Genomic DNA, 26,545 nt, shown 5'->3' with positions numbered 1-26,545 from the left:
CCAATGTGAGCTGGAAGTGGCTCTCTTGTTACATAGCAAGACCACCAAAATGCTACTCTGGAAATAGGGCACGTATGCTGTGGACCTACAGCAACCCAATATAATGAGGTGCCACCTCAGAATGTGCTGCTAAGGGCATAGTGTGAAAGGAGGCCATCAGCTAAACATGCTGTACAGCTCTTCCAGCGTTAGATACAAATCACACTCCCAGCAAAAACAGGAGTGGTGTTTGTGGCTCTCTGAGGAGCCTAGGGTCAGCAACTGCTTCTGTCTCAAGGCTATGAGAGAGGGTGAATAATGAAAACCAAAGACACATTGCTGGAAAACGCACCCACAGCCCTGCTTACTATACAATAGACCAGTGTTTCCCAAACTTGGGACGCCGCTTGTGTAGGGAAAGCCCTCGGCGGGCAGGCTAGTTTGTTTACCTGCCGCATCCGCAGGTCCGGCCGATTGTGGCTCCCACTGGCTGCGTTTCGCTGCTCCAGGCCAGTGGGAGCCGCGATCGGCCAGACCTGCGGACGCGGCAGGTTAAACAAACCGTCCCGGCCCGCCAGGGGCTTTCCCTACACAAGCAGTGTCCCAAGTTTGGGAAACACTGCCACTTTAAAGCCTATACCTGAGGGAATAAAGGAATGTGGGGATATGACATTGACCCACCCTGTCTAAACTAGGAAATAGGTTGTATTGAAAAAGGTGATAGTTCAAGCATGTTAGCTAACATGTTTTTAAATACTTCCTATTCTCCCAGTTTAGACCTGCCCATTCAGAAGAGGGGCAAGGAAGGGGCACTGGACATGTTAGAAAGCCCCAGTTCAAACCACTTGCTCATCCACCAGAGTGCTCAAGCAGATACACCCCAGCCCAGAGAACTCAGCTGGCCTTGAGCTGCTCTTGTCAACCCCAATAGTAGAGGCCTTAGCAAGGTGAAGTTCACTTGTCTGCAGACATGATGGCATGAACAGAAAATCCCTGGGAGTTGTGGTCCTACCATAATTAATCCTAAAGGATTCATCATGTGAGGGAGGAAATCCAGGGTATTTTAATTCTGACCTGGGATTCTGGGTGGGAGGGCAATGAAGTGAGTGAGCAAGCATTCGCCTTTGGGCTGCCACTACATATACAGACTCTACTCCACTCTTTTCCTACAATCCAGAGAGGTGCTCAGTGCTTCTCTTTGTTTCAGTCTTTAAAAAATATAAAACAGTGAATTTAGTGCGGGCAAGAAGTGCCAGATTGACTGACCTAGAGGCTAAATCATTTACAGCACTGAAGGGCTTGGAAATCTTCACCCGTCTGCCCTGATGCTGCCTTCCCCAGTCTCCTCCAGAAATCCCCCATGGGTTTATTTCTCCCCCAAACACTGCCCCCTCCCCCATTGCTAGCCCCTGGCCCTGCTGCCCCCGCAGACACCCATCTAGGCCACATGACTCTTCTCTTTCCTTACTGCAGCCACACACACCCTGCAGTCTCCCAGCCCTGACCTATGCTGCCTCCCCCTCTCCATGATAATCCAGTGTCCCTGGTAGCCCCTACTTCCTCCCTGATCCCTCCATTCCTCCCTCCCCTGAACCCTCCCATTTTGTCCAATCACTGCAAGAAAGAAGCTCCCCATTTTGCTCATCGGGCAGGCAGTGGCAAGCTCCTCTCCTCGGCACATACCTGAACACAGCTGTAACTGGGTGGACGGGACAGGACAGGGAAGTTTCTCCTCTGGAATGTGCCCCCTCCAGGGTGTCTGGGGAGGGGCATGTGACCATTCCTTCCCCTCCCTAGTGTTGACCCTGACTGTTGCAGCCTATTAGCTAGGAATAACTATCACGTCCTAAAACTGGACGAGACAAATTTTACTTTAGTACATGCTAAACTGGTCAAGGGAAGGACCCTACTCTTCATCTCTACCAGTTTGGCATATGTTAAAATCAGCATTGCCTCATCAACAGTAGAGCTTTAGGGCACAATAGTTAGAACATGTTCTAACATCACACCATGAAATTCCCGTCAAGGCAAAGTCTAGGGGTATGTCTAAAAAAGAATCAAAGGTGTCTTGTTAAAAAACTTCTTTAAACTAATATTTTAAAATCCTAATCTAGACAGAGAAAGTTGTATTTTTAACAAGAGTTAACTGGTTGAGGTGAAGCAAATAAAATTTTCCATGTCTACATTTGGTTTTTAAAATTGCTAGCTAGCAGATTTTTTAAAAAGTAACACACCTGTTCTTTGAGGAGTGTCCCTGTGGTGCTTCACTTTAGTTGTCTTGATGCCCTGCACCTGTAATCAGAGATTTGTGGTAGCAGTGCCCGGATGGATTGCGCACGTGCCGCTGCTGTCTCGCGCCATTCTGAGCAGTTACATAGCGGTGCACAGCCAATCGTCCCTCAGTTCCTTCTCTATTGCCTTTAACTTGAGTCAGAGCACTAGATAGATTAGAGTTACATAGCTCATAGTTTGAGATAGCATAAGTAATAGTTAGATAGTTATCCTTTATACATTTCATTTATTTAACTAGAAAAAGGAAGATTTTTTTTTATCTACCCTTGGTAAAAAGTTAGGTTTAAATAGACTGTCTGTTCCCTCTTGTTACGTTTCAGAGACAGATGTATCTGGCATGCCTGGATCACCGGGTTTCAAATGCTGTCTGACTTGCAGACTTTCTATCCTAGTCTCCGATGGACATGCATAGTGCATTTGGTGTCTCGGTGAGGCCCACATCATGCAATAGTGTCCAGATTGTTGCAGTCTTGCAGCCAGAACCAGGAAGGCGAAAGATCTCCAACTGAAATTGCTCATGATGGAGAAATCATTGCGACCAGCCTTGGACCCTGAGTCTTGGACCGCTCCAGGCCAATGATCTCCATCAGCAGCCTCTGACAGAGGACCTGCTTCTACTGCTCCTTATCAGGAGCCTTTACCCAAAAGGGCAACTAAAAAGAGGGCTCAAACTTCTCCTCAGAGGGAATTAGCCAAAAAGAAGGAATCCTCACCAGCCAAGTCCATCTCGGTATCAACAGCACCGAACACATTGGACTCCGAGATCCCGGGTCCTTCCAGCGTCGGGAGCTCTCACAAAGCGAAGGACCCAAAGCGGGCTAGGTCACAGGAATCTCATGTTCGACTGCAGAAATACAGCTGATTGTTGCAACAATAAACATTATTCACAATCCCCAATTATTTGTCGAAGCTTCAACATATTTGGTGTATTCCCCAAAATGAAGCATCTCACTGGGTCAGATTACACAGTAAATAAACTTGGACTGACCTGAAGTTTCATAAGGTGTATATGAATCCATCAATTATCTAGAATGTCTAGACCCGAAAAAGGAGAACTGGAGTTGCAGAAAAGTAAAGTGCCCAAAATGTCACATAATATGACATCTGATGTTTGAAACTACGTTAATCTTATGGGGTGTCTGGACCAGAGACCTCACTCTCCCTTTCACTAATCTGTTCCACTGACTTTTTCTTCAAATTGACATGTTTGAGGTATGAAAGTACTAGACTTCTAAAAGGAAAAGCATCGCCACTAAAATCAGTTTTTCCCACAACTGAATTTGAGATCGAGTGCTCAGCAGTGATTAGAAGTGGAGATTATGAAATAAACTATCAACATTTTACAGTCTATTCACTTTTTGCCTGTAGGGTTTTGTGGGAAATAGAGGATTAAAATTTGTCATCCATGTGTTGTGGCTGACCCTTCACCCTCATCCATCACCAACCCAAGAGAGAAATTGTATAGATCAGTGATACTCAGACCTCAATGGTTCAGGAGCTAAGTTAGTGATCAACATTACCCAAAAGAGCCACAACACATTAATTGTTTCATTTACTATTACTGTTTCAGTTACTATACATATAAAATTCTCCCAGCAGAATGGCTGACCAAGTATTCTGCAGTTGGTTAATAACCTAGTAAAAGCATCACGACTGGTTAATAACTTATTGGTTATTAATTAAATCACATTGCGTTTTAATATCAGGTGCTGCAAAGAGCTGCAGGAGACACATTAAAGAGCCACTTCTGGCTCCCAAGCCTCAGTCTAAGTATCACTGGTATAGATGTGGAACACGATCTTGCAATGAGATTTACATGGGTGGATTTTTACATCCTCACACAGAGACCCAGTCTGACATTCCTCAGGGCACAACCTGGACTGCTGAATAGCTGTGTCTCCTCAGTTCTCCAGCCTGGGATGCCTTTTACACTGCTTTACTGGTGGACAGCCACTCTTGGCCAGTTAACACACAGCCCCCAGCACATAACTTGCTCCCAACTGCACAGTGTTGAGTGCTACTAGGTAGCCACTCACAAATTACACTGCAGAATACCAGCAGATTCCTAGTCTCAGACTTCCTTCAGAAATGTGCATTTTGTAGTGCTCAGTACCCTCCTGAACAATACAAGCTTATAGAAAGTCTGTCATTTCATTAAAGGAAAATGATATGCATGTGCCTTGTTATCTGAAATGGAGTTTCCCACACACTTTAATCCATACCAGATGTGGGCAAACTATAGCCCATGGGCCACATCTGGCCCACAGGACCGTCCTGCCAGGCCCCTGAGCTCCCGGCTGGGGAGTCTAGTCCCTGGCCCCTCCCCGCAGCCACGCCGCTGTGCAGGCCGCGCTCTGGCCTGCCACTCCCGCTGGGCAGCATGGGGAGCGCAGCTGGCTCTGGCCAAGTGTTGCGGCTGCGAGCTCCTGCTGCTGGTAAGGAGGCAGGGAGCAGGGAAGTCCTGGGGGGCAGTCAGGGAGGAGGGGATGGTTGGATGGGGAGGAGGTTCTGGGGGTCGTCAGGGGATGGGGAACAGGGAGGGTTGGGAGTGGGAGTCCCGGGGGGCCTGTTAGGGGTGGGGATGTGGATAGGGGTTGGGAGAGCAGTCGGGACAGGGAGCGGGGGGGTTGGATAAGAGGGTGGGATCCCGGGGGGGCAGTTAGTGGTGGGATGGGGGGGGAGAGGAGGTTTAACACGTCTGAAAGACAAAAGTTTTGTTGTTCAATTGCCAGGGTAGACATCGTCTTAGAAACTGATTTTGGCCTGCTTTTCTTAAACTTGGACCATATTACAGCAATGATACAGAGTAGAGTCTTATAACTTCACATACAATGTTGATATACATATTTTACTAGGACAGTAATGTTCAGCAGATTGACATTTCAAATGATACCTCTGTGACATTCTGTACCTCAAAGTAGCACCTTGGAACCCCCACAATCATCACTGTGATATTATTGTCTTGTACAAAGTATGCTTTGTGAGGTATCATTTTGTCAGTCTTGATCTGTTGAACAATAATAACCTGTTGGATTGTATGTACTATTATTGTATGTGACGATATGAAGTATTACTATATGTGTTACTGAAATATGTTGTGAGGTTGTGAACACCCACAACCAATCTTTCAGTTACAACAAAGGAGTAGCCATCAATAGCTAGATGGCGTTAATGGCTCATCAACACACAATCCGCTGTTCTAGAGATTTCTAGGAGGAGGCATGGGGGTGGACTAAAGCACGTCACGGCAAAGATCTTTCCAACAAGCTGGAAGAAAATATAAAGGAGAGACAGTGACATAATCACGTGGCCTCTCCCCTCCCCCGCCATCTCAAACGTAGTGGAGCATCTGGAGGACAAAGACTTTGAACTGGGGAAGGGTGGTCTCAGGTTGGAAGGTAGTCCCAGCCTGTGTATTGAGGAACTGTAACCTGCTTGTACCATCTTTCAGGGTGAGACATTTTTTGCTTAAACTTTTGCTTAAACTAAAAATTTAGGATTTAGAAAACATGCTGACTTTTCATTTTCTTAAGGTAACTGTCTCTGACCTTTATGCCTATCACTTATAATCACTTAAAATCTATCTTTCTGTAGTTAAGAAATCTGTTTTATATTTTACCTGAAACAGTGTGTTTTGGTTGAAGTATCTGGGAAATCTCCGCTCAGGTTAACAAGGGCTGTTGCACGTCCACCACCCTTTTGTGGAGTGGCGAACTAGGTAATGAGCTTACACTGGCCTGGCTTTTGACCAGTTTAAGACAATGCAGTTCTGGGGTGCAAGGCTGGGGAGCTGGGGAGAATTGGCTGGAGCTTCTCTATTGATGGTTCATGAGTGACTGGGAAATCATGCATGTAATTCACTTGTGTTGCTGCCTGTGAATGGCTGTGTAAGTGCAGTTCCTATCGGAGGTTTGTAGCTTGTCATCAGTATCACAGTGTGAGAGACAGCCTGGGCTGGTGGGTTTGGAGGGCTCAGCAGTTCCACAGTCCAGGTTGCACCTTGGTGACCCTGTCACAGTGGCGCAGCAAGCAGGGTGAAATGCACAGCTTGTTCTGAGTGAGATTTGCAATTCATACACTGGTGTAGAGATTTTAAGTGAGATTTTAAGTGCACTAGCTGAGAACTGTCAAAAAGAAGGTTACAAGTTTGTTATTTTCTGTTTGCTTATTTTGGGAAAGGGAAGTAGGGGGGAAAAAGCAGAAAGATGGGCATCAGTGATGCAGTTTCAAAGTTGGCAGGTGGCAGGAAAAGAGAGAACATCAGTGAATCTTGGAGCTAAGGGAACTGGAAATAGGGGTTCAGAAGCAAGCTGAGGAGTTAGCACATCAGTGAGCCCTAGAGCTGCAAGCCGAAGAAGCTGAGGCCCAGAAGCAAGGAAGTCCGTGAACCCTAGAGCTGAAAACTTAGGAGGCTGAGGAAAGAGTGGGAGAGACCAAAAGCACCAACTGGATCTGGCAGACAAGCAAAACCAGAACCTCCCCACACCATGGATTCCCACCTCAAAAAATTCACAAATGGGAACAATTGTGTCCTGAATACAAAGAGACAGACGATGTTGCAGAATATTTCACAAGCATACTTTGTACAAAACGTATCATAGTCTTGTAAAAGTGGTGAACATCAGACGGTCACACCCAGTATAGTCAGTGAGTTTCCACATGAGTGTAGAGGTCTGACTGCATGGATCTTACTCCAGGATCAAGGCTTTCAAACTTCATGGAAGTGATTTGAAGCAGAGGAAAGAATTGGGGTGAGGGAAGAGGAGTTTGTACAGAGGACTAAGAGAGATTCTTGGTGTACCCCTAGTGAATCTCTAATCCTAAAAAGGGTTTGTGTTGTGACATTTATGAACAAGAGAGCAATTCTGTTCCAACTTATTTTCAGTGGCTTATTTTTTACTTGTTAAATATCTTTTGGTTTAAATTCTCTGAGGCTTGGTCTTCATCCAGAAGCAAACTTTTTGTGTGGGAAGTTTAATAACTTTTGTTTGAATTTCTCATGTGATTTTCCCCCCCCCCTCTAAACTATGGGCTTTTCACAGGCAACTTTTCTCTTGGATAACTCAGAGGCTTTATTTTAAATGTCAAATTTAGCATGTACAGTGACAAGATATAGTGCCGTAACTGTGTTTAAGAAGTTTGGCTTTGAAATAACTAAGCTATATATATAGATCAGGTGTGAGAAAATATTCCTTCATTTCAAATGTCACAGTTGCACTATGTTAGTTAAGATCCAAATGTTCACAAGCATGATATCTGAAAAGTTACACATCTTGGTGTATTATAATGTGATCATTCTAAGAGAAGAAGTGTGTTGTCTGTTTGTATCGTAGGCGCCGACTCTGTGAGTGCTCTGGGGCTGGAGCACCCACAGGAAAAAAAAAAAAGTGGGTGCTCAGCACCCACCAGCCACACCTGTTTGGCAGGTGCCCCTGATCAGCTGTTTGGTGGGCACCCCCAATCAGCTGATCAGGTGGCTTGGGGTGTGTGGAGGGTGGACGGGGGCCTCAGAGGGCTGGGGCGGGAAGAGGCAGAGAGGGCTGGACCCGTGGGGGTGGAGTGGAGTCTCGGGGGAGGGGCAGGGGGGGAAGAGGCAGAGTGAGGGTGGGGCCTTGGGGGAAGGGACAGACAGGGGCGGCGAGTTGTATGGGCCCATGGTGCCCAGGTTCCATGAATATTCAGGTCCGGGGGGCCCAGCTCCACCAATGTTCGTGGCTGAGTCTCTCCCCCAGCCCTGGCTGCTACCCCTGCCTGCTGCCCCCACGTGCCTCCCAGTCCCTCCTGCTGCCCACGGGTGATTTAAAAGGGTCCGGGGCCCCCAGCTGCCGCCACCACCACCACTGGCAGCGCAGTGGTGTTACATTTTACAGCGCGGCCATGGCAGCGCTGTGATGTGGGCAGTGTAGTCCCGCTTTATCGCTGTGGGAGAGCTCTCCTGGTGATTAAAAAAAAAAATAATCACCCCGAATGAGGGGTGGTAGCTTTATTGCCAGGAGCATGGCTCCTGTAGATAAAGCGCTGTCTATACTGGCGCTTTTCAGCGCTAAAACTTTTGTTGCTCAAGGGTGTGTTTTTTCACACCCCTGAATGACTAAATTTTTAGCACTGAAAGTGGCAATGTAGACACAGCCTAAGGCGATTTCATGCCTATCTGCTCCTCGCTGCTCCGGGAAGCAGTCGGCACATCCCTGTGGCACTGGGGGTGTGTGTGTGTGTCCCACGCGCCACCCTCGCGCTGAGCTGCTGCCAGAGGGGTGTGCAGGTCACTTTCACGAGCTGGCACCGCCCAAACTAAGCGCCGCCGACCTGCCCCATCCCAGAGCCCACACCCAAACTCCCTCCCAGAGCCCGACGACTCACCCCTCCTGCACCCGAACCCCCTTCTGCACCCCAACCCCCCGCCACATCCCAGAGCCTGCACCCAGCACTCAAACTCCCTCCCAGAGCCCAAACCCCCTCCCAGAGCCTTAGGCGAGGGGCGGGACTTGTACCCATTCTGGGCACCACCAAAAATTATCCAAAACTGCCGCCTCTGGGGACGGAGTGGGGGGTGAGGCCTTGGAGTGGAGCACCCCCAAGGAAAAATAAAAGTCCGCGCCTATGGTTTGTATGATTATTTATCAAGGAATGTCACAGGCTTAATGTTGCACAGAACATAGAGGAAAACCTGATTCTTTCCAAGGAGCAGATGCAAAGATTTTTGTTTTAGTGTCCTACTAGAAATGGATTCTTGACAGATTAAGAATAATAGCTCATTTGATTTCTCTCTCTCTCTGTCATTTTCTACTGTCAACATTGGGTTTTGCCAGAACTTATTAGCAGGTTTTATGTTTAGTTTTTACCTTTGTATGTTGTTTTAGCTCTGTGTTCATTGTAAGATGAACAAAGTTTGTTGCTGGACAATGATAGTGAATTATAGGCACTATGCCAGTGGATCTCAAACTTTTTTACTGGTGACCCCTTTCACATAGCAAGTCTCTGAGTGCAATCCCCCTTATAAATTAAAAACACTTTTTTATATATTTAACACCATTATAAATGCTGGAGGAAAGCAGGTTTGGGGTGGAGGTTGACAGCTCACGACCCCCCAGGTAATAATCTCACGACCCCCTGAGGGGTCCTGACCCGCAGTTTGAGAACCCCTGCATTATGCTAAGTAACATCTTGGAGTTGTGATGATAATTTAGTTGTGATGGCAATGTTCTAGTCAAGACGGAAAAGGAGCTTCCATAATACCTATCCTTAAAGAAGAACTTTTAAAATGTGCCCTCAATTTCTGATTTTTTTTTAAAGTCATTTTTGTTTTTATACGGAATGTTGCTATTAATACAATTTTAAGGTTGTGTTTTGTCACCAACATATTAATAGGTGTGGATTACCAGAGCAACCCTAAATGTGCCCACACACTGCTTGTGTTACAAGAAGGTTTCCTCACTTTGGATTACACAACTAGCTCAGCTAGTGCAACAGCGAGTTCTGGAGCAGAACGCAACAGAATGAAAGAACCTTAAGTCAGTGTTTTGATAACTAACTTGAAGGAACCTTAGGGTTTGTCTACACAGACACTTAGGCCTTGGTTACATTCGCGCTGCACAGCGCTGCAACTCGCTGTGCTCATGGGTGTGAAAACGCCCCCCTCCCCCCCCGAGCGCAGCGAGTACAGCGCTGTAAAGCACCAGTGTAATCAGCGCCTGCAGCGCTGCACACTCGCTCGCAGCACTGCAAGCTATTCCCCTCGGAGAGGTGGAGTACATACAGCGCTGCAAGAGAGCTCTAGCTGCGCTGGTGGCATGACTATACTTGCACTTCACAGCGCTGCCGCGGCAGCGCTGTGAAGTCCCGAGTGTAGCCAAGGCCTTAGTTCGTGGCAAATTGGGTATAATTCTCTCTCTCACTTGCCTGCCATGCACTAAGTGTCTGTATGGACCTTCCTGCCCAACACTAAAAGTTTCCTAGTGTACATTAATCTACTCCTGTTTCAAAGAGAGAAGGATCAAAATGCACTAAGCACCTCAGTATGCAGCAGCAGGGTCCATAGCAATGCTTAGTGCACAGTAGACTAGTGCGGGGTAGATTTACACCCCAGTTTGCCACAAACCACCTATTTGTGTAGACAAGCTTGTCAGTTTCACTTGCTTTATTGTAAAGAGGAGCTGTGGTTAGGGCAATGGGTATAATGCCATGAGCTGGGAAACTTGTTTTGCTCCCAAATCTGTCAAAGATTCACTCCGTGGAAGGGTAAATTGACTTATGCTATCTGTAAAATGGAATTTTAATAATGCTCTCCCCACTTTTAAAAAGTACTTTGATGAAAAGTCTTATAGAAATGCAAAGTATTAACAGTGGGCAGCATGGGATTATTCAGCAAATACAGTATATAGCGGTATAATACAAAGGCACTTCATTTACTTCCTATAATCATAGATGTACATTTGCATAATTTTATATAATTCTCATAGAGTTTGTGACGACTTAACAAAAAAACTTTAATGAAAATTAAAAAGAAACCTACTGAAAGAGGAAAGAGATGAGGTGTCTGTGGGAACCATAACTCAGAATGTCCTTGTTTCCATGCAGTTACCATCAACAGTACCACTGCCTTGTCCAAAAAAAAAAATATATATATATATTCCACGTAATAGAAATTGAAATTCTTCTTTTTCTCTTGTGAATGCATTTTGAAAGTAAGTTTCATTTTATCCCATAACAGTTTCTAGTCTAGACTAAACAATACTCTCTACATCTGTATTAGAGTGGTTCTGATCTGAAAAGTGACTGTAAAAATGCCACGTTAGGTTTCTGTACTAGTGTCTGAATGTCTTCCAGAGCAAGTGGTGCTCAATTTAATTTTTTTTTTTCCTGATTGCCAGCCCTGCAAAAACTCAACTGGTCTTGTGAGTCAAGCTATGGTCTTGCCTACATCTGCATTGTCATTAGTAATAAAGATTCTGCAGGCCAGATTATATCCATCACACATGTACTCTATTCTATACTACTTTATTTCCATCTTCTCTTTTGGGATTGGCTGGAAGTCCTCCTCGTATTACTGGTCAAGAGCGGGTGCAATGTGTCTTCCGTACCGAAACAGATTTTTTTTATATTTCTTGTTTTCTTTCCCCACAAGCGCTCTACTGAATTTTAATTTTACCTTCTTTGAAATATACATATTCAACCTCAATCACCATTTAACTTTGCAGTCTTATCTGGCAGAAAAGCAAGTGGCTCCTTGTGAAATGAATGCTTTGATAACTCCAGAATGTGCCATCAGGAGTTGGCTGAAGAAGCAAATTTGTGCATTCTTAGATCCTCTGATTGGTGCTGCATATTCTTCACCCAAATATCCGTGATAACTGTCTTAGTGTTTTCTATAGTGCTTATCACCATAGCATCTAAGAAAGACATCCCAATTGCTTACTGTAGAGATGGTTGCAATATTGTGGAGGGTTGTGACTTCAACCAAAAAGTAAACTACAGGAGGAAATAAACTCTTAAGCCACAAAGATCATGTTTTCAACTGCATTTCACTAGCAGTAAAAAATATGGGAAGAAAGAAAGTGCATATTTCAGCAGAATTGTTTCTAAGGCATCAAGTGACTAAAATTTTTAATTATCTGACAGATTTGTGGCACAGAAATCTCTCACTGTAATAAAGGATGTTGCTGATTGTTTTAAGCTGCTAATGGGTAATGAAGTACCTGTAACAAGACAAAATTTCAAGTTTCAGAAATGTTTTGTGGGATCAAAATCGATTTTTATTTATATACACACATGAATTGCAATATTTTGTTTAGTCAAATATTGTCATTTGTGTGTGTATATAAATAAAAATGCTCTCAAAATACGCCTTATCTGAGAGCAGTTAAACTCGTCAGCATATCCGCTAAGCCAAGGGAAAAGTTTGGCTAGTTGCACTTCAGTGTTTTAACAGCTCAGACTTAAATAAGAGATAAGCAGCAATGACCATCAAATATTCTACAAAATGACTATACAGTGTGTAAAAGGTTAAAAACACACACACACCTCGCCCCAAACCCAACCTTAACTCAACACTGCTTATTTTGGGAGTCGATGTAGATGGCACACTTCCCAGAGCAGAGCTCAAAATACACAACATACTTGCCCTGTTGGTGGTGCACAGAGTCTGAACTTTTGGATGACATCCACTGTTCCTACTTTCATATCTTGGCTCATAGAGCTTAAAGCATGCTTAAAATCTTCTATGACTGTTGCACACAACTGAGGATTTTCGTATGGGATCTTTGTATCTAGATTTTCAAACTAATATTTACCAGGAAAAAAAAAAGGCTGGAATATATGTTAAGCTAAGCCATTCAGCCCAATAATATACATATTATCCCTAGACAAAATCTCAATTCTTTCATTTTGCTCAAGGTGTCACCTTGACATGGGAAGAAAAATAACTGGCTTTTATTGAAACTTTAGAACCAGATCACAAGAGTGAATAGCTGGGACAATCTCTAGTAAGTGTTATTTAAACTGGGACACTAACACATTATAATAGTGATGCTGCAGTAATTAGCAATTTTGCTACTACACTCCATGTGTATTTTTGTAATTCAAGAATGCATACTGGCTAAAATTTTCACACTTGGTTGCCTTAAAGTTTAGCCACCTAGATTCTTTTCTAGGCACCTAATTTTAGTTGCTTGATTTTCAGAGGTGTTGGATGCCTGTAGTTCTCACTGAAGTAAATGTGAAGTGCTCAGGACCTAAGAAAACTGGGCAACTTTATTTAAAAAGTTAAATATAGCTTGTGGTGCCAGTTTTAGGCAACCAGGCTTGAAATCTTGGCCATTTTGATTTTTGTGTATTAACAATGATGTTTTTCTTCCTTAGCAATGCTCTCAGAAGAACAAAAATTTCCTTTTAGATTTCAATGTCAGTAAAATCACAATTTACTCAAGGTTTAAGAATCTTGCTCCTTTATTTAAAATAAACTGTGGTGTTTCTTTGATTTGCTATTTTGTTTTTGTTTATTTTAGGTCAAGAAGTGGTGTTTAAGTGCCTTGGAGAAGGAATTCTTGAAAAGGCCTTTCAGGGATATAATGCTTGTATTTTTGCCTATGGACAGACAGGTGAGAGGGTCTTCTGTTGATCTGAGGAAAAGGTGGAGATGGCTTCTTTGTGAGTGTATGGCGGGGAATCAAACAAAAATATTAGAACTGAAAAGAGAATCTAAAAATTCTGTGGGAAAACAGTAAAAATAAAAAAATCCTTCAAACACCATTGTTTTACTACAGTATTATATCTTCTGTTTCATTTTTAACTAAGTACTTGATTGACAGCTCTGGAGATTGAAGTCATCCTCTATTTAAACAGAAAATGGGTTCAGCAAGGCCAGTGGCAGTGCAATATTCCTTACATAGTTGTAAATGGATGTTTAGTTTCTACCTGCAGGAGCCACCATCTAGGATTGAATTGGAAATTCATATTCTGTGCCCATTCATTCTTTTGTGTGTGTCAGGTGAGACTGACAACAAGGGTTGCCAATAAACGGCAGTTGTGGTAGAGGCGTTGTGAAAGATTCCTGTATTGATTTACCTATTTATTTTCTTTTGCACTCAGATGAACATGCTGACTGCTTGGTGTCCTCCAAGTCACTTTGTTCTCTTAGGTGCTTCTTGAAGAATAAACGGGACAGGAAAACATACATTGTGTGAATAATTTAGTGACTATTTGAGAAATTGCAGGATGCTTTAAAACATTCCATTTCTCTTCCCCTTTGCTTTTCTCTAGGTTCAGGAAAATCCTTCTCAATGATGGGCAATGCAGAGCAGCTCGGCCTGATCCCACGGCTCTGCTGTGCTTTATTTCAGAGAATCTCTGTAGAAGAAAATGAATCTCAGACCTTTAAAGTTGAAGTGTCCTATATGGAAATCTATAATGAGAAAGTCAGAGATCTGTTAGACCCTAAAGGGTGAGTAGCTTTTTATATTAGTTGAAACTGCAACATAGAACTACCCACTTTGAAAGGGTTTGAGAAGCTTTTGTGAACTTGTATATGTATAAAACTTGTTCAGAAAGGATCACATGCCCAAAATGTTAAAGTGAACTGTTCTCAAATAATACCAAGTTTGTAAAGCGTGAAAATGATGATGTTGATTTAGGTTTGGCCTATACTAGAAAATTAGGTTGGCATAACTAATCCAATCAGGAATGTGGATTTTTTACACCCCTGAGCAATGTAGTTATGTCAGCCTAACTCTCTGTGTAGACAGCTCTAGGTTGGCAGAAGAATTCTTCTGCTGAGCTAGCTACCGGCTATTGGGGAGGTGGATTACCTATGCCAATGGGAGAACCCTCCCGTTGGCATAGGCAGTAACTACACTGAAACGCTGTAGCTGTGCCGTTGTAGTTTAAGTGAGACATACCCTTCCTTACTTGCATCTATTTGAATAGATGCTTAAAATAGCACCTTTTAACTAGTCATTTTTGGATCAGCTTATTACAGCCGTTGAACAACACACACTATCTCTATATACATCCATTTAAGACAGGAAAAGAATGCTGTCCTTTTACATGGGGAAGAAGGGACGAATATATTTGATATAAGAATATTTATTGCCATAGTTGCAGAAGTGTAACCTTGAATATCAGCAGCATTCTCAGATTTTGTATATTTTGTAAGACAATGTTTTTATAGAGAAGTATTTTCTTTTTAGGAAATGTAGATTAATTTTAAAGGACGAAGAACACTAAGCAGAGTAAATATATGATTGTAAGGGGTGGGGGAAATACAAAAAACTAAAAAGGCATATCAAATTCATCAATACATTGGAGGAGCTTGATTCTTCCTTGTTTGTGGCTGTGATATATATGGCAACTCCTGATATACTAGCTAACATATGTCATTATTTTATAGAAATATTTGACTCACAATTTCTCTTAACAGCTTGCAGTGCTTGTGGAAGCCTTACAAGGGAAAAGACGGCCCAATCCTGCATCCTTCATTACACACCCCATACTCCTAATTATTTCACTAGGAGTTCTGATTGTGATAGGAATGTCAGATTAGGCCTGAAACTCGTTAGATGACTTTTGTCTCCCCTCCCCACTGTACTCCCTCAAAACAAAATAAAACAAAAAAATCTATCCCCTAAAATTGGACATAAACTAATATAAGCACTTATTATGTGTTACATATTACATGTGTCTATCCAGCCATTCCCTATAACTAGACATCAGTGATGATCCTTGAATCTTTCTCTCCTAGTTCCCTGTATTTAAAAGAATGAATAATTATGAGAAAACTAAAAAAAAAATTAAAGACATTTTATTCAGAGCATTATCCTTCATTTGTGTAGAATTAGATATGGACAGCAAATGAAAAATCCAGTCATACTCTCCAGTGTCAAATGTGAAGCTTCCTCTGGCAAGCAGAGGAGACCTAAACCATCAGTTTCTGCATTAAAAAAACTGTCTCTTATGGTTCCAAAAATAACCTTGTAAATGTAAACCAATGCTGTGCTGACTTCTGAGAATGCAGAAACTTAAGTGTCTTATTTAATGCTCATAGTGCATCAGAATGAAAGGACACTAGAACCTCAAAGATATGAACACCAGAGTTATGGATTTATTGGTCAACTGGATACCTTATGGAACTGGAAGTAATCAATCAGGCAGCAGCAGAGACCCCTCCACCCCACCCCAAAAAAATCCAGCAAATACTGTACTGCTGTGGGGCTTTAGCCCTGGGGCTCAGGGCTTCAGCCACAGTGTGGAGGGAGTCAAGGCTCGGGGCTTTGGCCACATGGGAGGCACTGAATCTTGGGGCTTGAGTCCTGCAGAGGGTGCCAAGGCTTGGGGCTTTAGCTATGAGGGGAGTCCCTGTTTTAGTCTCAGCGCTCTCCCCGTAGCTAAAGCCCTGGCACCCCCCCCACCAGCTGAAACTGGGAGTGGAACTGTGGGGAGCCACGGGGCAGAAGCCAGGAACGGAGCTGCAAGGCTGAAGCCCTGAGCTATGGTGCCCTCTGTGAGGCTGAAACTGGGAGTGGAGCCACGGGGCTGAAGCCCTGAGCCCCAGTGCCCCCCCAGGTCTAAAGCCCTGAGTCCTAGTGCTCCTGCAGGGCAGAAGCCCTGAGCCCCCCACCCTCCGGCTGCAGCCCCAGTCCCCCCGTGGCTGACATCCGTAAGGTCTAGTTCAGAGTTACGGAACATTTCATTTATGAGCAACCTCCATGCCCGAGGTGTCCATAACTTTGAGGTTCTACTGTAACCGATTCTGGTCAGTTTCTTCTATTGAAAACCCTGTATAGCAATGAAATCAGAAATCATGTTACTTTCACTCTGTTCGGGCAAGCTATGAGGTAAGGCATACAGGTATTCACAGGGGAAGAGGACTGGAATACCAGAAGCAGGGGAAGAAGTAGTCAGGGAATTCTGGAGTTGGAAAATACTTTCTCCTGGTAGTCACAATGAGACTGATATACAGAAGGGAGTCCTAGAAGAAGGATTGTAAAGCCTAAGGCTTGATCTACAATAGAAAATTAGGCCAGTTTAACTATAAGGATCAGGGGTGTGGATTTTTCACACCCCTGACTGATGTAGTTAACCTGACCTAAGTCCCTGTATAGATCATAGTGCTAGGTCAATGGAAGAATTCTTCTGTCGACCTAGCTACTGCCTCTTGGGGAGGTAGATTACCTATGCCCATGGGAGAATCCCTCCTATAGGTGTTGGTGTGTCTACACTGAAGCACTATAGCAGTGCAGCTGTGCCACTATAACCTTTTAAGCAGTGGTTCTCAAACTTTTGTCCTGGTGACCCCTTTCACATAGCAAGCCTCTGAGTGTGACCCCCCTTATCAATGAAAAACACTTGTTTATATATTTAACACCATTATAAATGCTGGGGCAAAGCGGGGTTTCGGGTGGAGGCTGACAGCTCGCGACCCCCCATGTAATAACCTTGTGACCCCCTGAGGGGTCCGATCCCCCAGTTTGAGAACCTCTGCTTTTAAGTGTAGACAAACTCTAAATATGTAGTGGTTGACTTAATTGTATTTATTAGGTGATAAATCCTAGAACCCTCCCCCATCCCAGCAGCCACTGATAGGGGCTGAGCTTCTCAATAAGGCATTGTCCCATGGACTTCACTGAGAGCCACCTGCCATCCCTTATACTTTGTATTTGCCCTGGCAGGTGGGTTTAGTTCTCTGGATAGGTTTCTGGTTTTTTTTGTTTGTTTGTTTGTTTTTTTGTTTTTTGTTTTGTTTTTTAAAAAAAACACTGACTGTGAATATGTGCCCAATATATACAGAATTGTATATGCCAATTAACAGATACAATTTAAAGATTAGGTTGTTACATTTGGATAAAGTGTGAAAAAATATAAAGGTTTGAGTTTCTTCCTTGATTTGCTCTATTACATCCCAGATTTGTTTGTTTTCCATTTTTGTCTATAGAAAAAAGTAAAATGAAGCATTTCAGGGTCTGTTATAACCCCCCACCCTCACCCCACCCCTCCAACAAGTGTGTGCATTTAAAAACAAATTCAGATTGTAATGATTAAAACCTAGTAGGTAGATTTAACAATAGAAATAAGAGCAAAACAAATCCAGAGTTTATCTGGAAGGTGGTTTTGTTATTACTTTAATCATTTTAAAAAAACAACAGAATTTTAAAAATGGATTTCTAAGTTCTATAGCTGATATCTTGGCACTTCAGACAATTACTTTCATGGATTTCATTTTTAACCAATAAAGTTCATAATAATAGATTGCTATGGGAAGTTTTTAAATAACACCCTGCTTTGTTCCTAAGGAGCCGGCAGTCCCTTAAGGTTCGAGAGCACAAAGTATTGGGGCCATATGTAGATGGCTTGTCTCAGCTGGCTGTTACTAACTTTGAGGTAAATATAAACTGATGACAAATAACTAAATAACGTTTCTGTAAACAGGGTGATAAGGAATTTTGTACTATGTAAACCAGTATCTACTCAGATGTTTTGGTTCTTTGAGATGATTTACATGTTCTAATATTTGGCTTCATTATTGACAGTCACAAAAATGTCTGCCTGAAGACTCAGGTCTATTTATTTCAATTAAAAGATTTTGGCCCAGTCTTTTTTCCCCATGGAAGTCAATGGAAAAATTCCTGTTGCCTTCTGTGGCAGCAGTATCAGGCTCTTTGTTTTTGGAGATTACAGTGTATATGTAGCCAGTGTGTTAAGTTTGCCAATATTTCTTTATTATTTTCATGTTCTCTACCCATTGGTTACAGTTTTCTTGTATTATGCATATTATTTGTATCAGATTTTATCATAGCTGCAGAAGGGCCCACTTGAGTCACTCTGACTCTTTTGAAAATGTTATGTTTCTAAGGTTTATAAAAGACAATAAAAGGTAATATTTACAGAAATGCTGTACACGCTGCATGGAGCTTTCTTTATAAAGGAAATTGGATGAAAAACCTGTTTAAGTATTTTTAAAAAATGGCAGAAAATCTTCACTAATACTTTTCATGTACTACAAAAGGAGGAAAGACTTCTCTTTTCAGAGACTGATATACTTCTGAGGCAGTAATATAAGCATGAAAACTACCTTCTGGTTCACTTAGATAGTATGTGTTGAATATAATATTAAAGCTCAAATAAATGAAAGAAGCAGTTTCTCTCAATCATTGACAGATTGCAGTTTCTCTGGTTCCAACTTTTATGAATTATGGTAGCTAAGGGAAAACCAAATGCAGTCAATCCTCTCCAAAAGAACATTTTGCTAGTGTGAATTTTCACAACTCTTTTTTTTTTTTAATGCACATTTGCTCAGGAGAGTCAGCAAGCACATGTATCAAACTCAACATAATTGCCTTTGGTTTTATACATATAGAAAGGTACAATCTCTAAGTGCGGTAACCCTTTAAGCCAATTAAGTGAAGATAGTATTAGTGCTGCTCACTGAAGAAAGAAGTTGTGTTCATCTGTCTAAATGGTTTTGTATTGGCCTAATTACTGGCATTAAACAAATATGACTAGTAATGTGGATGTTGTCAGCATGTTCTCAGCTACAGAGGAGTAGAGATTGTAGCTTTGTGTGTATCAGAACTGGGCTTAAGTACAGCACTTAGAAATTTAGTGGTGTGAATAACTTCAGCCTATCAAATTATGCACCCTTTGTACTCTATATATCTCAAAATGTATGAGAAGGTCCTCATCTTTTATATGTTAATGAGAATTTTGTTTAGTGGGAAGAACAATTTCACCCACTTTTATCTTAACATCCCTTTTTACTATGTGTTATGCTCCAGGATATTGAGTCCCTGATGTCGGAGGGAAACAAATCTCGAACGGTTGCTGCAACCAACATGAATGAGGAAAGCAGCCGCTCTCATGCTGTATTCAATATTGTAGTAACTCAGACACTTTATGACCTGCAGTCTGGTGTAAGTGTGTGTTTATGGTGGTCCTTGTTTGAAATAAGAGGGACTTGCTGCCATTTTTCTCCTTTCAGCCACTCAGCCTCCAGGATTTACATTTCAAGGGTGATAAGTTTAAAGGAAACTTGGAGAACACAATTGAAGTCCATTGTCAGGATGAATACTGTTATACATCTATAAGTAGCACTGCTTAATCTGGGATAAGGAGACACAAATGGCCTACCATTTTAAAACTTAAGCTGCCTTGACTCCTGAGGGGAGTTTTTACCTCTGCCTTAAGAGTCATAATGTCACCTGGGGACACAGTTTCCTGTATGATATTACATTACCCTTTCCTTTGATCCCGTTAGTGTTTATTATTTGTGTGGAAAGGTAGAACACATGAGTATTCTCTTGGTTTGGCTTTTCTTTTGTCTTTAAGAGTGTGAGTACACTGCAGTTGGAAGTGTGATTGCAGCATGTGTAGCTATATCTGAGCTAGCTTTACTCAAGCTAGCACAGGTTACCTACAGCAGTGAAGCTACAGCAGCAAGGCCTTAGGCCCGGGGTAGCCACCCAAATAAGTTCCCAGCATCCTGGGCGGGCTTGTACAGCCTTTACTGAAGCACATGCTGCCATGGCTCCACTGCTAATTGTACCCATGGTAGCTAGATTGCAGCATGTGTAGGCAAACCCAAGCTAGTGTTAACCACACTCCCTGATTGCAATATAGACATATCCTGTCTTTATTGTAACTTGAACTATTTTCCATTGGTACTTAAATGGTAATCCATCCTCAAATATTTTTTTTGAGTCAAATTGAAACACTTTGATGATTCCCTTAGCTCATCTAGTAGAGATGATGATTCAGATTGAAATTAAATGTACAAGGAAAACTATGGAAGCAGCCAGTTGCCAAATGAGAGATGAGCATGCTGTTTAAGACTGACTACTGTAAAACCTGTCCTAGACAGAAGATTTTTGCTGCATTAGCATTGACAGCACTTTAATAGCTTACCATGCCAGTAAAGTTATTGAACTTACACCATAGTTAATGCTATTTCGTAAGTGGTGCAATCCTTAGGGATAAAGCGATATGAGAGTAACTGTTTAAAAAAATTAAAAAGCTTTATGGGAATTCCTTTTTCTTCAGGCTCTCTTACACCTCTAGTTTGTCACTGTTCATAATGCACGGCTCATAGTATAGCAGGATTTAAGTACTGCACATATATCTGGTTCTCTAGCATTTTGTATTCACATTTCTTGGCTATTTGTCTCCTATGTTTCATTCTTCTAGAATTCTGGAGAGAAGGTCAGCAAGGTCAGCCTGGTGGATTTGGCTGGTAGCGAGAGAGTGTCTAAAACAGGAGCTGCAGGAGAACGTCTGAAGGAAGGCAGCAACATAAACAAGTAAGGACACTGGCAAATATGAAGTGTGAAAATTAATCTTCCAAGGTTAGTGTTTCACTGCCTGCCTGGAATCACTTGTCTCAAATCACTTCAAGTGATGCTTCTGGTGAACAAGCAGTTTAATTATGTTTTTTCAGCAACTATGTGCTGAACGCCACATTATACATTGACGTAGGGAACCTGATTCATACATGATTCAGGTGAGATCTTTGTGCTGCTTATTTGGAAAAAGTGACAACAGCACTCTTAAAGAATACACCTTTGTGATTCATTTACACACACTTTCTTCAGACACATGTAGCAATCTCATCATTGAAAGAATGTAAGCCATAAAAGGAAGACTACAAACCATAAAACATTAGGTGAAAACTGGATGGCTGTGCTCCAACATGTGCTAAAAATATGTAAGAGTATAATTCACAGTTTAAGAAAAATAGGTCACAATGAAGGTGTGTAAGTTTAAGGTTGCTTAGGGGCATCTGTAACTCAAGCAGTGACAATGTATAGGGCATTTTGCTACCATAACTACTGTGTTATTCCACAAAACAAATACTTAGCATGATATCATCATTGTCTTAAATATATAAATTTCTGGGAAAAATGAGATAAAATGCAGCATCCAAACCTAGCACTTTTTTCAATTACCAATTTTAAAAGTTTCCAGACAACTTTTTTGGTTCTCTGTAAGGGAAGCAGGACAGCAGAGGTATATTTCAACAGTATTTATACTATAATATTAAAAACCTAATCTCTTTTAGAAGTTGGACAGGTCCAGAGATTCTTCTGTAAACACCAATCTACTTTGCATCAGGGTGTCATGTTAAAAAGTTTACATGATTGGCACAGTAGGGTTAAGAATCACTACATGTGATGGGAAACTGGATAGCTTTAGGTTGGTAGTGTGGTATGTGGAATCTTAACCCTCAAGGTCACTGATTCAATTCCAGCTCTCAGTTTTAGTTTCTGGTCACTATGAATCTCATGGCTGGTCACAGGCCTACGGGAAATGAGATGGTTGTCTCAGTCTAACTCCTAGTGGAAAAGTGATACATCACAAAGACCATTGCCACAAGAGACGTTAATTGCCATTCATGCTGGCAGTCTTGGCATATATACTGAGAACTGAATGGGCATTGAGAATGAACTCTCTTCACTTCCCCTATAACCTGATCCTTCCAAGTCAGGCTTTACGTCCTTTATTGTGGCGGCAGTTTTGGAATCTTGTTCTGTCCATGCTGTATCTTTTCTGTGGATAGAGATACATAGATTTCAAATCTTTCACGAGTACTAAATTTTACTTTGAAACATGTCTAAAAAGAGACTAGAAAAAAAAAATCCCTCTTCATTCATTTCTGTATGTACTTTTACCCCAAGATAAGTTCTTGCATGGTATAAGTCTGTATCCCCTTTATCCATTTATTCACTGCTCTCTATTTGGAACCATTTCATGCTTGAAGGCTGAAGAGAATTCCTTCAGTGTTGTACTGTGGTGTTCTTTACCTCTCTTTTCCCACATTTTGTAGAATTGTCTAACTCTTTCACTTACAAGAAGGCACAGAACTTGTATTTGTTTTGCACTTGCAGAAAAAGGGCATTTTTATTTTAAGAGAGAGAGATTTTTCCAAGGCCGGCTCCAGGCACCAGCCCACCAAGCATCTGCTTGGGGCGGTGCCTGGAGGGGGGCGGCACTCCAGCCTGAGAGCGGGGCCGTGACTGACCTCGCTGCCCTCCCCGCGGCGTTCCTGCTGCCGGGGAGAGCGGAGCCGCAGTGGGCTCGCCGCCCTCCCCCCGGCGCTCTGGCCAGTCGGGGAGAGCAGGGCCCCGGCTGGGCTCACCGCCCTCCCCCCGGCGCTCCAGCCGGTCAGGGAGAGCGGAGAGCCGCGGCGGGCTCGCCGCCCTCCCCCCAAGCGCTCTGGCCACTGGGGGCTCTCCGCCCTCCCCCCGGCACTCTGGCCGCCGGGGAGAGCAGAGAGTCCTGGCCGGGCTCGCCGCCCTCTGGCCGCCGGGGAGAGCGGAGAGCCCCGGCCGGGCTCACCGCCCTCCTCCCGGTGCTCTGGCTGCCAGGGGCTTGCTGCCCTCCCCCCGGCGCTCTAGCCGGTCAGGGAGAGCGGAGAGCCGCGGCGGGCTCGCCGCCCTCCCCCCAGCGCTCTGGCCACCGGGGGCTCTCTGCCCTGCTCCCGGCGCTCTGGCCACCAGGGAGAGCGGAGAGCCCCAGCCGGGCTCTCTGCCCTGCTCCCAGCGCTCCCGCTGCCGGGGAGAGCGGAGAGCGCCAGCCGGGCTCTCCGCCCTCTTCCTGGTGCTCTGGCCGCCGGGGGCTCTCCACTCTTCTCCTTCCCTCGGGTGCTCCGGCCAGTCGGGGATTGCGGGCCCGCGGCTGGACTCGGCGCCCTCCCCTGCCGCGCTGGAGGGAGTGGGGGGGCAGTGGGTGGCTTTTTTGCCGCCCTAGGCAAAAAAGCCAGAGCCGGCCCTGGATTTTTCCCTCTCGTTCTGAAAGTGCATTGCAACCAATAATTAAAGTTTGTTTCTAGAAGTTGTGCTACTAGAACTGATTTTCACAGAACACTGAGCATAAACCATTTCTCCTATTAAAATGTGTGAATAATGTGTAGCACACATACTTTGTATTGTCATTCAGAATAGTATGTCTCTGAAATAGATAGTGAGCTCTTTGGGGCAGAGACAATAGTTGAGCTTTCCAAAATGGCACTGAAACTTTTAGCAACACATCATCTTACGATAATCAACACATTTTATAACATTGTGGACAGTGAATTTGACTGACTTGTAAAGTATCCCAGGTTTTTTTATCATGAGGTCAAAAGCAGAGTGGCTATAATTGCTTGAAATGGCAATTATCCATTAGAACAGTGGTTCTCAAACTAGGGCCGCCGCTTGTTCAGGGAAAGCCCCTGGCGGGCCGGGCTGGTTTGTTTATCTGCCGCATCCACAGGTTTGGCCAATCGCGGCTCCCACTGGCCGCGGTTTGCCACTCCAGGCTAATGGGGCTGCAGGAAGGGCAGCCAGCACATCTCTTGGCCCGCGCCGCTTCCCGCAGCCCCCATTGGCCTGGAGCGGCAAACCATGGCCAGTGGGAGCCGCGCTCGGCCCAACCTGCAGATGCGGCAGGTAAACAAACTTGTGCGGCCCGCAAGGGGCTTTCCCTGAACAAGTGGCGGCCCTAGTTTGAGAACTACTGCATTAGAATATAATTCATATTGATTGCTATATGTAACTGCTTTGGTGAGAATGTGAAAATAAAGGAAGGCAAAGCAGTCTGACATGCATTTACAGGGCTGGGCAAACCCTACAGTACAACCACATAAACCAAAAATTTTGCAGGGAGACTTCTGTGGCATCTAACCAGTTCCTGCAGATTTGCTTGGAAGTTCAGATTCTACATAAAAGCAAACACTGTGGATGAAATAGACTCTTCTCCAGTTATATCCTCTCCTTCTCTCCCCCACAGCTATCCTACCTCAGGCACTCCTTTTATTTTTGGGAATGCTTTGGAGGGAAGGGATAGTTTGCTCCATCCCAATCAGCTCCAGAAATAATTTGCATTATGTAAGTCTTAGATCTTGCTATCAGTGTATTAGACCCAGGAGTCTTTCTGCAGAGAGCACTTCTGTTTTGTTCTCAGAGGTAGTGCAACTCCTTTTAAAGGAGATGCACATGTTGTGCTCTCTCATTGAGACTTTGTTTTCTCTAGTTATTTACCTTAACCTAAAATAAGTCATTGAGGCTTACAGTCATCCAGATATGACTTCTTTTTGTATATAAAAATAACGTAAGAAGATGGCCCTCTCCAGCCTTCCTTCCAGAGGGTGCTGGGTGGCTACTTGTCTCCCCTCCATCAGGGTTTTCAAGGGACCCGCCTCATAACAGTCTTCCTCTGTCCTTGCAAAGATCTTCAGAAGAGCTGAATGTGCCTGCTTCTCTTCCAGTAGAGTACTGGCTAGCATACTGACCATAGGGGCAGCGGTACCCCACAGTCCTTTGCAATGTATCTGGGGAATCTCTAGAAAACACATAATACGAGGCACAGACTAAATCAGCCATTGATTAGTGCCTGCCAAGAGTTAAAGCACTCTTCTTAAACAGGCCGTAATTTCGATGCTTTTTAGTAAAACCACAGTTGTTGCTATCATAATTGTAACTACTAAGGAAGCCTTTGAAAACAAACTTATTATTGCCCACAATACTGTGATCTGAGTAGCTTTCATAATACTAGGAGCAGTAGCTGGGTTCTATTTACTAAATGTCAATGAAAACCCTATGAAAATGGGCTGAAACTATGCCATTCAGGGCAGTGTTCTCCACTCTGATATGCAAGCACCACCTCTACCACTGCTGCCTCAGGCACTTGTTCGGAATGTGCAGGCCTCCAACTGCACAATAACAAGTGAGCCCAGTCATGTATAAGGAAAAGGGATGTTGAAAATGTGAAACCCACAGAAGCGACTCTTTCATGTATTCTGCACCAGGCTGCCAAGTAAACTTACTCTTTCTGAACTGTCCCAGCTTATTGGGTGGTGGTGGTGGCTTTTGTTAAAAGGCATTATGTAAGCAATATCAGACAACAGTGTGTAGATTAGATTAAAGTAATTACACATCTCCGGTGCATTGTTAGTTATGGAGCAAAGTAGACACTGGAATAGTTTAATTATTTTATTGCAGCCATTTCTCATAATACTTCCCTTACAATGTTTAGACAATGGCTTTTGTTACAATTTCTTCATTTGTATTTTTAAGGGATGTTTATTTTGGTATTATTACATTTGTTAACAATTAGCTGTGTAAAACAGATTGTATTTTTTTATTAATAATAATTCATAATACCTAGCTCTTGTATAGCAATTTTCATTGGTAAATCTCAAAGCTTCTTACAAAAGAGGTCACTATCGTTATCCCCATTTTACAGATGGGGAAACTCAGGTACAAAGGTGAAGTGACTTGCCCAGCAGGTCACTGGTAGATCTGGGAATCGAACCAGAGCTCCCGAGTCAGTTCCGTGCTTTGTCCACTAGACCACACTGCCTAGTTAAAACCATTTTTCTGAAGTAGCAATAAAGTGTTAAATCTTTAATAAGTGTTAATAAGTGACTATTTGTTTCACTAAAATAAGTGTCCCTTTATTAAAGCCTGCTCTATACAGTGAAATTAGTTGGCTTTACATAGGGCCTTTGAGGAGCAGTTTTGGATGCAGAGGTTGCTGTAGTGTTTTCCTTGGGACTACTTGCTTGGGTGAAACTTTTCCCACTTTCTCTTGCTTTTACATTTCTCCTTATTCCTGGGGTCTTCTGTTTTTGCCACTGTTCCTCTAGCTCAGTGTTTCCCAAACTTGGGACGCCGCTTATGTAGGGAAAGCCCCTGGCAGGCTGGGCCAGTTTGTTTACCTGTCGCGTCTGCAGGTCTGGCCGATCGCAGCTCCCACTGGCTGCGGTTCGCTGCTCCAGGCCAATGGGAGCTGCTGGAAGTGGCGGCCAATATGT

At 43.4% G+C, this 26,545-nt stretch overlaps 1 protein-coding gene across 5 annotated transcripts in view; it reads left to right on the top strand.

The window, feature by feature from the left end:
* The window catches only part of KIF13A (kinesin family member 13A), a 205,435-nt gene that overhangs the window by 97,999 nt on the left and 80,891 nt on the right, over window positions 1-26,545 (top strand). For all 5 annotated transcript variants that reach the window (XM_034762385.1, XM_034762382.1, XM_034762383.1 and 2 more), the window contains exons 5-9: window positions 13,275-13,367; window positions 14,029-14,209; window positions 18,054-18,141; window positions 19,536-19,670; window positions 20,941-21,053. In XM_034762385.1, coding sequence (XP_034618276.1) covers window positions 13,275-13,367; window positions 14,029-14,209; window positions 18,054-18,141; window positions 19,536-19,670; window positions 20,941-21,053 — 610 coding nt within the window. The remainder of the gene's footprint in view (window positions 1-13,274; window positions 13,368-14,028; window positions 14,210-18,053; window positions 18,142-19,535; window positions 19,671-20,940; window positions 21,054-26,545) is intronic.

The sequence above is a fragment of the Trachemys scripta genome, chromosome 2 (genome assembly GCF_013100865.1).
Source record: "Trachemys scripta elegans isolate TJP31775 chromosome 2, CAS_Tse_1.0, whole genome shotgun sequence".
Taxonomy (NCBI): domain Eukaryota; kingdom Metazoa; phylum Chordata; order Testudines; family Emydidae; genus Trachemys; species Trachemys scripta.
The sequence above is the reverse complement of the archived record's forward strand: the minus strand, read 5'-3'. Positions and strand labels throughout refer to the sequence as shown.